The sequence below is a fragment of the Rhodnius prolixus genome, unplaced genomic scaffold (genome assembly GCF_049639745.1).
Source record: "Rhodnius prolixus isolate KJV_2025 unplaced genomic scaffold, Rpr scaffold_10, whole genome shotgun sequence".
In the NCBI taxonomy this organism is placed as follows: domain Eukaryota; kingdom Metazoa; phylum Arthropoda; class Insecta; order Hemiptera; family Reduviidae; genus Rhodnius; species Rhodnius prolixus.
This window is the reverse complement of record NW_027411615.1, coordinates 12,630,510-12,641,977: the sequence shown is the minus strand read 5'-3', so window position 1 is coordinate 12,641,977 and position 11,468 is coordinate 12,630,510. Positions and strand designations below refer to the sequence as shown.

The 11,468-nt window shown below is 29.6% G+C and overlaps 1 protein-coding gene across 2 annotated transcripts; it reads left to right on the top strand.

Annotated features, from left to right (window-relative positions):
* The first annotated feature begins 889 nt into the window (after positions 1-889).
* Positions 890-11,213, top strand: LOC141457261 (pancreatic lipase-related protein 2-like). 2 transcript variants are annotated; one of them, XM_074133984.1, is made up of 12 exons: positions 921-1,056; positions 4,682-4,897; positions 5,847-5,963; positions 6,073-6,208; positions 6,629-6,791; positions 8,437-8,540; positions 8,748-8,881; positions 8,959-9,102; positions 9,297-9,404; positions 10,328-10,448; positions 10,519-10,676; positions 10,760-11,213. In XM_074133984.1, the coding sequence occupies exons 4-12, from the start codon at positions 6,120-6,122 to the stop codon at positions 10,894-10,896; spliced, it is 1,158 nt and encodes a 385-aa protein (XP_073990085.1). In that variant the 5' UTR covers positions 921-1,056; positions 4,682-4,897; positions 5,847-5,963; positions 6,073-6,119; the 3' UTR covers positions 10,897-11,213. The 2 variants fall into 2 exon arrangements, with proteins under 2 accessions (XP_073990084.1, XP_073990085.1); XM_074133983.1 differs by lacking the exon at positions 4,682-4,897 and having other exon boundaries at positions 890-1,056.
* The last annotated feature ends 255 nt before the right edge of the window (positions 11,214-11,468 follow it).

The window sequence follows — 11,468 nt, the reverse complement described above, 5'->3', positions numbered from 1 at the left end:
TTATCACTGGCCAACTTAATCCAGATGTCATACCTACCCAACGGTATCTCCGGCATAGAACTCGTCTCAGATAAAGATACATTTACTGTTTTAGTTCGTCGAAATTGACAATAAAAAAGAAGAGTTGTAAATTTGGTATCTGCTAAACAATAATTAGAAAAAAAAACCTAATTTTTAAAAGTAAATTTAGGAAAACAAAATGTCTTTAAGACTATTGAGATAAAGGGCTACCTGAAGTTTACCAGAATATTTCACTTGCTTAACTTAACATTCTTTCAATTAGTATACTTTGCTGTAGCTAAAATTCTTTGGAAGATGAGGAGGAAACAAAAATTATATCTTTAAATGCAAAAAAGTTTTAGAATTAACTCTGATAGGAGTTCTGCTCGGCACATTTTTTTATATATATATTTTTTAAATAATATAATAAAAACTTTTGCTAAAAATCTTTAATCCTACAAAACTAGTAACGATTAAGGATTTGGGACGGATTTCATCGTTATGTACGCCAACAGGTTCGGAAATCAATAGTTAGACCAGCTGCTAAATAAACTTCATCTTTTCTTTTTACTCATGATAGCGAATAAATAGGCATGTAGTCTGGGGAAATAATGTCTAATTAATAGTATCTCATCCTAGTGGAGCCCTGAATGACTAACATGCAGCAAGGAAATCTGGGAACAAACCAGTTATAGAGGTTTCAACTTCTTCCTTTCAGTTAACTTGATCTGTTTATTGACGCACTAAAATAATCGAGAATGCTGGAGAGCCCCATAGCGTTTGCCAAGGACATTTCCAAGTTCACTATTAATTCTCTTTTCCCACTCTCCTATTTTTTTCCCTCCTTTAATGATATAAAATACATATATATATATATATACATAAAACTGAAAAAAGACAAAGTCAAATTAGCAGTTGTTGGTGGAATTATAGTGTGTTTGTAAACAGGGGTACATTGGAACTGGGCATTATATTATATTAGTATCTCGGCTACGTACTTTCCTAAGATGTTCAGAAGAAATATTTTTATCCCATTTGTTTTATGTCTATTTTTTTGTAAGTAAAAACTTTTTATTTTTTTAATTTAATAAATTTAATTTTAATCTCAACATAAAGCGAGTAATTAGATTAAAAACTGATTTGTTTTAAATCAATATCTAAATCAGTTTCTTTAATTATGACTTAACTAAATTTAAAGATTTCAATTCAGGATTAAGATCAGATTTTCGATTCCTGTCTGTCCCTTGACTAGGAATATATTTCAAGATCATCAGTGCATTAAAAAAATAATGATGTAGTTATTATTCCTGTCGTACGAAGGTAAAACTCATTTTAAATAAATTCATTAAAAGATGAAGATTGAATACTACCTATTTTAATATTTATGCTTTTAACATTTATTATATGAATTGACAAAACTTGCTTGAAGAAAAGTAGCTCCATTACTGAAAGTTTATTCTTTGATTCCTAGACGAGAGAGCTATTACCAGAAATAAACAAGAGTCCCTTGAAAACGAAAAAGAAAAAAAAGATTAGTAACACAATGCCAGAAAGTGTTTGCATTATGACAGAAAATTTCAAAAATGAAACTATGTTGAAAGCACAAAATTTGATGAACTTTTAACGGTTGTCAAATTATGAAAACTATTGTTTTGGTCAAAATTTGTGTTTCGAAAGTGCAACGTTTATGATTGGTATTTCGGTTTATCGAAAATGGATGTAACAATCTTCTTTAAACGTTGTATATTTTTTCGCACCTACTGGCCAACCAATATGAAGCATTTTACCAGAAAAATGCATTTTTTTGAAATTGTCTCAGGTTATTGCAACCAACTTTAAGAACCTCTGTAATTGGTTACTCAATTGTAAGGTACCGTCTTTTTCACAAGGGTAGAATTAAGTGATAGAAATTGCTCCAAATTTGATGGAAATCGATTGAAGTGAAGAGCAATGTTTTCTGGTAAACTGCTTAATTTTATTAAACAAGGTATGATAACTAACTGCAAACTATCAAATCATTTCTATTTAAAAAAAAAAAAATCCAGAATTAATTATTTTATAGGACTTTCGGAACCACAGAAGTAACAGAATAGATATTTCTGAATTTATTGTGGTGCTGCAACCTAGCGGTAGTGTAAAGTCATATTTTCTTCTTGCTGCTTACTTTATGACAGATTCAGGGGTTAATTATAGCTCATTGAAGTTCAGTAAAATCAGAATTAATGAAATTACTAAGTATAATTAGAATGTGATTATTTTCGTAAGAGAAGCCGTTTTAGTAATTCTACGTATGTGGTGTCCGGCTACTTGCTGTTAACCGTTTTATTCTAGTACATACTTAATTATTCAAGAAAATTTGGAATGGTTGTAATACTTATCTAATGTGAGAAAGGAAAATAGTAATTTAATTTAATAATTAATTCCTCCGGATAAAATGAAGTGTGAAGCCATTCTTTGATTTCGAGTAAAATTTCCTGCAACTGAATTCTGCATTATTACATTTCTAGCATTTAAAAAGAAGTTTTTAATTATATAATTTTCTGAAAAAATCTACATAATTTTTTGTTTTAATATAACAAAAATTTAATTAGATTTGAGATTTTTTTCGGAAACCGAAACCTCTTAGACTTATGACTTTAGTCACCAATTAAATAATAGATTTACATGTTTCATTTTACATTTGAAGCATCGCACTTCGTTCGAAATGATTGCTTAATAAGTAAGATTAACTTGTAAGACAAAGTAAAACAATAATCAATGATGGATTTAAACAAATATTATATCTCCCATTTCTAAACCAGCGGTGGTTTTTTGTGCATTGAATGTTGTCCAGTTAAGAAGGCACTCCAATAGGTACCACTTGTGTTTTTTTTATTATCTCTGCGATTTCCTTTACTTATTGTTCATGGACAGTTTTAAACAAGGAGAGTGAGAGAGTGAGAATATAATGTTGTCTAGATAGCAGGAAATCATTTTCATATATTGTAATAAATGGGTAACCCAGTTACAGACGTTGAACTCTCATATGGGAAATACCGGGATCTAGCCCAGACAAAGATGCCCTTATATATTCACTCCCTATGAGAATCTAAAGTTCATTATACCGTGAAGAGTTGCCTGTAATAGGAAACCACTGTTCACAGCTGCCATGAATTAGGAAGTTCCCATAGCCATTGACTCATATGTGATTCGGGTTAAATTAAATCCATTTTCTTGGATGTATTACAAAAACCAGACTTTTTGCTGGCAATAGTTCTTTTTTTAGTTTTCCTCATTAATATCTTCAATGGCAGATAGTTTGGATCAATAAGAGAGAATTCATCCACATACATAAAAGAAATTTTATATCAGGTATATGGAATAATTCGTTTTTGCAAAACACAGGGAGGTTGAAAAGTAGATACATTATTTTGTAATTTTACTGAAAAGAACAAGTAATTTTGCAAAATTTCTTACAATGTTCTGACTATTGGAAAAGAGGCCAATATTCATTCAATTTTATGAAACAATTTAAGTAATTTAGCAAAGGTTTCAAATTTCTAATAGAACTCAATAAAGACTGAAGAAGAATTTAATTTTCACCATTTTTCTTTAAGAATGTTTGGAATCGGCGCCAAATAAGTCGCTGTACGGGGAACATTTCCTGTACTTTAGTTGGGTGATATGATTCAATTTTCTGCTACTGAGTAAACTAATAACCAATCAACCAATTATTAAAAATGTTTTCTTTGTTCATTCTTTGAGCTTATCCATTGCCCATGTAAAACTGCAGACATCAGTAATTATCATCACTAAAAATCGCAAAAACCTAAAAATTATTTCGTTTCACCGCTTTCTGTCCAAAAATCAGTACCAAAACTGTTAAAAGTTTTCTTGTTAATGTTTTTAATTGTGAGGTTTCTGCTGCAGCTGCTACGAATAAACAACACTTATATGTTTTATAGTTTTTATTTTAATTGTACTTTATTACACAAGGTACTATATACACTTGACGCTAACTCACAGTACACAACAACAACAGCAACAACAATGACGCTGTACAGACGCTACAAGCCGCATTACTGACGCCACAATGCCGCCAACCCACAAAGACAAAATTACCAATGTATTAATTAAACATTATTTAACAAAAACCAATTCCAAGTTTGAGCTTTTGGTACATTTCATGTTTTAGGTAGTCTGTTTACATAAAGTATTTACTCAATATATATAAATATTTATATATGTACTATCTAGGAGTCTGCCTTACACCGTCTCTCTTTTGAGCCTCACCTTAACGTTAAACTGCGCTTGTCTAAATTCGCCCTCAACTGCACTTGGGCAAAATTAATTAATAAATGTAATACCCTTATTAATGCCAAGTTAAAAGTTTTTTATGCAACTTCTCGCTCGATAATGACATATGCAGCCCAGGTTCGGGGATTTAAAAAATATGCCAGTTGAAAAATTGCAACGGTTTTTTGTGAAAAAATTGTTTAAACTGCCGAAAAATACTGCAAATTATATAGTCGAGTTAGAAACGAGCTTGGACAGCATGTATGTGTATACATTAAGGCTGCAGATAAAATATGTTTTAAAAGCAATAAAAATGTCTGATTACAGATTATCCAAATTAATAGCCCATAGAATTTTATCTAATAAAATGTTATGTTATCGAGATTGGGAAAATCTGTGTTTACAGTTGCAAGTGCCGCTATTTCAAATAGAAAACCCAGAAACTTGGAAAGGTAACTTGGCACTCCTTTTATAGCATATAAGCGCAAATGAGCGATTGAATGCTATATCCAGGGCGAGACAGGGACAAACACCACATAGTTTACCCGAAGCTGGTGTATGACAGATGCGATTACCTCTATAGTGAAAAGTTTAAGGATACACTGTTGATTTTGAAAGCAAGGTCAGAATCGCTAAGTTTAAATTACAAACCATTTGATACGGGAGCCTCCTAAACTTGTGCCTTATGTAATTTAAATGAGGTGGAAAATATTGTACATTTGATTGGAGTTTGTCCGATTTTGGCACCTTACAGAGTACATTATTTAAAAAAAAAAAAATCTTATCCAGATGAAGTCTGTTTTATTTTGAACGGAGACAATTGGCCGAATTTAATTAATTAGTTAAAAGAGGCGCTGCAATATAGGAAGGCACTTGTTGACGAATTTAACTATTGATCTTTGTTGTTTTCATTTTTAATTTTTTTTTAGCTGCAGGAGGGTTATGTTCAGTGAATGTATGGTTTTTTCTCATTTTATTATTTGGGTATAAAATTGAATAAGATAAAGAGGGGAAAAAGAAAAAGGAAAAATAAATAAATTTCTCTTTTGTAAATTTTTGTAAAAATGCAACTCGGCAGACAGATATCCATTGCCATTAAGAGTTTTGATTAGTTTTTTATTATTTTTATTTTTTATTAGGTATTTGTTTGTTTTTTCTTTTGTTCTTTATCTTTTTACTTATTTTTGTATGTATAAGAACATTTTCTGTTTGGCAATAAACTCTATTATTATTATTATTATTATTATTATATGTGTTATAATATGAATCTAACCGCGAGTACCTTTTGTATTGCATTAACTGGATCTGAAAACAAGTATTTCTCCCAACGCGTAAGATCAATATCGAAAATTTAATAAACTAATTCCTCTTTTCCCCGATTAAAAAAAAAAAATTAGAAGTTTCTATTCCGCTCATATAATTCAGATTCAAAAAATAGTTTTAAACTAAGCTTTACTCTAAATGATTCCCAGAGGAACGAAACAAGAAATTATAACGTTTCAACTTTTTGCAACTCCGAACTGTAACTTATATTATTATTATTGTGTAATATCTCCAACTTATTTATGCAGGTAATGAAGGACATGGAATATTGAAATTTTTAAGAAAAGCTAAATGTCTATTTCCCAACGGTTCAGATCACTTAACCAGAGCTTTGCTGCTTCAACAATGTTTTTCAGAAAAATACGGTAAGCAATTACTATGGTTTCTTTAATTAGAAAACATTACAATAGGTGGTAAAAATGGTTTTATTATTATTTCATAAAATATTAATTTATAAGATCTATTTCTGTACAGGCCAAGGAAATGAAACCACATGTTACGATGATCTAGGATGTTTTCCAATGAATGATCCTTGGGTGAGCTTGATACGTCCATTTCCTTCACCTTATCCACCTGAAGATGTTGATACTGGTATCACTCTGTACACAAGGTTGGTAGTATCTGCCTTGAGATTAATTTGATAAAATTATTCTCCATTGAATGAAACAGAGATATTTTTATTATATTTGTTTATTCAAATACTGAAGTGAAACCTCGGTTCTCTGTTTCACAAAAATAAATGTTAAATTTCTTCATTAAATGACAAAAGAAGGTTATATGAAATTACAGCATTTCTGGTTAAAATGTTCATAAGAAATAGTATAAAATTCCTATTTTCAGAATAGATTATACATGTCACTATTAACCAAGTTAAAAAGAATGTAATGCAATAGTATTACAGGTGTGAATCTATCAGTCATTAAAGCAAAGATTTTTGCAAATACTTTAAATGTAAATCAGTATACTGTTTGTTTTTAACTCACTGAGGATTTACACCTAAATTTATGTTCTAACCTATGAAATATTTTAGGAATGCTCCTTCTGGACACAATATAACTCTATGGCCTGAAATATCTCTGGAAGGTTCTGATTTCAAACCTCGCAGGATTGCAACCTTATTTCTAACTCATGGGTTTGCAAGTAATGGTCGTGTTGATTGGTTGTTGGAGATGAAGGATGCATATTTAGAAAAAGTTAGTAAAAACAGAATTTTAGTTAGTAAAAAAGGAACACACCTTATTATCTATTTAATGCAGTTAAAATAGTCTTCAGGGCAAAGTCTATCAGGCGTTGTAGTGAATAATCTTTTTATAACGATGGTTTGATTAAACCCAGTCCCACGTACTGAGTGGACATCCACGTTTTGGTCCTTGGATACTTCTTAATAAGGAACCTAAAACGAAGCTTAACGTAAATTCGAATCATCCGATTTTGTATTATTTTACTGGCACAAATTAAAGTCATATTTCTTCAGTAAATGAAAAAAAGCATTGCTATTTAAAATTTTCAAAATGAAATAGCAAACTATCTCTGATAGATGATACATAAAAAGTCACAATTAACCAAGTTAAAAAGAATTATGCAAAAGCATTATAGGTCTAAACATTGTGAATCTATCAGTAAATAAAGTTTGTAACAAATATGTACTTTAAATGTAAATTAGTAATTAGAAATTATAGGTTTCTTTCCTGCGAATGAATGTAGTTTATGTTTGAAATATAAAACTGGAGCTAGCGAGTATAGAGAGAAATAGTTCTAGCGTATAGATCCAATTATTTTAAAAGACAACTCAATGAAAATAGATAAAACTATTTTCTAGAAAAATATCTCAACCCAAAATTCTTTTCGATAAAATCGCACTCCTGGTTAACCGTTGACCTTATGAAGATATTTGTTCGTGGTTGTAACTATTTTTTCTTTATACTTCGAAGAATATGATACATATAATTAATTTTTACTATAACCTTTGTCTGAGAAAATATTGATTTTAGAGGGGATTTAGGGAAGTTCTCTAAAGTGCCGTTTCAAGATATTTTTATTATCTTTGTTTATAAAAAAAAAATGTGCTCATTAAGTACAACTGAACATGAGACTTCACTCATTTACTAAATTGTTTGGAAAATTCTACTTACTGAAATGAAACCTCAGTTCTCTGTTACACCAAAATTGAAATTATGTATGTATATTTATTCCATAAATGTAAAAAAAAGGTTGTATGTAATTACAGCATTTTTAGTTAAAATGTTCAAATGAAATAGCTTAAAATTCCTGTTTTCAGAATAGATTATACTGTCCAAGTTAAAAAGAATGTAATGATTTTATGAGTTTTTGTGAATTGTATTCATCATATCTGCTTAAGTGAACTCAAAGGGCCTATTTACTCCCGAAACCCTATTATCACCATCTCCCTTGCTAAAATTATCTGGTTAGGAAAGTTGTACAAAAGTTGATCGTCAATATCTGACGTCATTCCATGACCAATCGAAGTTATAAAGCAGAAAGTAGGAAAAACTCTAAGGAATTTGAAGATTTTTTTGTTTATGGAGAGCAGATTTTATCCTAAACATAATAACAAGAAATATAAAAAAATATATCAAATTTTTAGGGCCACAGAGATATTCAGCATATACGAAATAATCAAGTTTATCATATTTTGGTTGCTTATAAGTGTCAAAATTTACGAAACATTAACTGAGATAGCTACTCTCAACCGTCAAGGCTTTTTTGAGGTTGACATTTTACATTATATCGTTAATAAATTTTCGTTGGATTATAAGAGATACTACCCTCTCCTCCCCTCAAAAAATACTGGAAAATTAAGTTATCTTTTTATTTCAGGATGATGTAAATGTATTTGTGGTAGATTGGGAGAATGGATCATCAATTTGTAGTTACTTGCAAGCTGCTTCTAATACAAGAATAGTAGGTGCTGAATTGGTGCGGTAAGTTGAATCAAAATCCTTGCTACAAAAATTTCTTTTACATTATAAAATATTAATAAAAAATAACTTAAATTTGTCTCATATTAACTTGGACAGATAACCTTTTATATTACCAACAGATAATTAATTGTAAAATGAAATTTCAACTTCAATGTACTACTGTTTTTTTAACTTTCTCTTAAGCTTCCTTCTTTTTTCCCCTCTTAGGTTTGGTAAACATTTAACGAAAAAGGGATTGAAACCAGCAAACACACACTTAGTTGGACATAGTTTAGGAGCTCACATTATGTCCTACATGGCAAAGGGACTTAAAACACCCAGACAATTAGGAAGACTAACTGGTAAAGTCTTATTTATTAATTAAGAGAATATTCCAAAAATTCTAATCCATACACTAATTAGAATTGAAAATTCACAGCATTAGACCCTGCTCAACCAGGTTTTGAAGGCGCGGATAAAGCAGTTAGATTAAACAAAGATGACGCAAAATTTGTTGACGTTATTCACACTGATGCAAAACCATTTATACCTTTCATTGGTTTTGGAATGATGCAGCCAACTGGTAAATAATATAAAAGTATTATCTAACTTAGAATGAAGAAATCATAACTTTGTACGCATCTTAAGTAATTGATACGTTTCTAGACTGTGGTTAGCTAAATTGCTTCCATTAGTTTTATTGAAACTTTCCATAGTTAGTAAGATGAAAGTTGGTAACCATTAAACTGAAACTGAAACAAACAATTTAATTTTTAGGTGATGTCGATTTTTATATGAATGGAGGTTCACGGCAACCGGGATGTATGTCTATAGATGTTCCAAATATTACTTCGATTTCTGATTTAGCCAAAATACCAGTAGAAGGTAAATTTTTCGAAATTTTAGCATTATTTCTAATTTAAAACACAAATTATTCTTTAGTATAAAATCTCTTCTTGATGTGGCAGAAGTGCAATGAACTTAAGCTTCATTTTTAAAGCATCATTCTTTCATTAAGAATTGCAACCTGATCCAATTCAGGTACTCAAGTTGCCAACTCCCCACTAACAGAACAATTATTTTTGTCCATAATGGAATAAATGAGTTTTCCAGCTTACAATGATTAATTGTTTAAAGATGGAACACATTACTTGCTCATATTCTCTTATTTATCTATCTTAAGTTTATTTTGAGAAACATTCCTTACAGCTGAAAGAGAAAACAGTCTGGAATCTAAGACTAATTATTTTTAGAACATTTCTCCTGGGAAGCCATAAAACGAAATGAAAGCAAAGTGATATGTTTGAAATTCAACTAGGGGTATGCCACTTATTCTAAGGTTATACGAAGCTTAAAAAAATAAATAAATAAGAAAAGAAGTTGGAGTAATTTCTAGCTGAATAAGCTGATGAAATTTGCAACCCTACGATTATTTTTAAACTGAGCAACTGAGGTTTCGCTTTCCATCATGTTTAAAGGGAAGCTGCTAACTACATAGTTTTTTTTAATTTTTTTTGCTAAGCTTTTCAATCTCATCTTCAAGAACATATTTATTAAGAAATAATTGAAATAAACAATTATTTGATTGAAAAAATAGTTTACAAAAATTATTTACCATATATTTTCTGGCAATTATAATTTGTTTTATGTTGGTAACAATTTAACAATTTAATTTCTGCACAAACCTTAAACTTCGTCAAATCATTAAACTATCCAACTTCTTAGAGTTATTTCTTTACTTAAAGTTAAGATTTTTAAAAAGTTTTGTTTTCTTTAAAATGGAATCTAAAAGATGAATTATTTTCTAGCGATTTCAAAGTGGGTATCGTGTTCACATGGACGATCTTATGAATATTTTACTTGGGCACTCAAACTGCAAAATTGTTCCATGTGGGGAAGGAAAATGTCATCAACTGAAAATTTTTTAAAGTAAGAATTTTTATTGAGTTCCTTATAAGTTATCAATTTAACAATTTAATAATATTATTTTAAATTTTAGAGTTTCCACGTTAGGTGCATTAGTTTTAGCAGAGCCAGTTATCAAGGCCTTGGAGGAATGTGATGATAATTCTTGTTCAGTACTTGGTTTAGATACATTTAAATTAAAAGCAAGAGGTATATTTTCAGTAACAACAGCATCTGATGAACCATTTTGTGGTACGTTTAGATTTTATTAATTTCAAAACTATAAGTTAACACTTAAGTTAGTAAAAAATCCTAATTTTTTTTTTTTTAACCAGAAACAACTTCTGAACAGTCACGAAAATTGAAAAATCTTCTAACTGGAGCCTTGTACAGTGTAGTTTCTAGTACTTTCACCAGACCACAATCTGTTGCAAATGAAACATATAATATTTTTAAAGATCTTTTCAGGTAACTGTAACCTAGACTTTAACAATTCATTTTCTTAATATTAATTAATCAAAATGAAACTGCCTACACTTGTAGTTGCTGTGTAACAATTTCTTGTCAAATGCACTTATTGAATAATTGTAGATATCTGTACATATTTAGATAATTGAAAATGTCTCAATTCCTTACTTATGTAAGTTTTAGAAGTACAAATTGAATGTAGTATATTAGTCTATACGAAAATAACTTTATTCTTGAAGGCATTTTTTTTAAATTATAAGTAGTTTTTAAGAGTTGAGTTTATTGTTTTGTTCATATGATATTAAATATGTATAATTATTTTCGAATTATTAACTTCTACATGTTTATAACATTAAAACGTTTTTTTACAAAGTAGAAATGTAATTTTCATTAACTACATATCTCCTGAATAGTAATATTTAGTATTGTATTCACTTTTATAAGAAAATAATTTTTAGATGAACTATAGAATATTGCAAAAATTAACAACTTTCTTTTTCTTAGTTTTACTTTCAAATATTTAAGCATGTATACATAACATGATAGTGTTTTTTTTTGTCATAGAACGCACTGGAA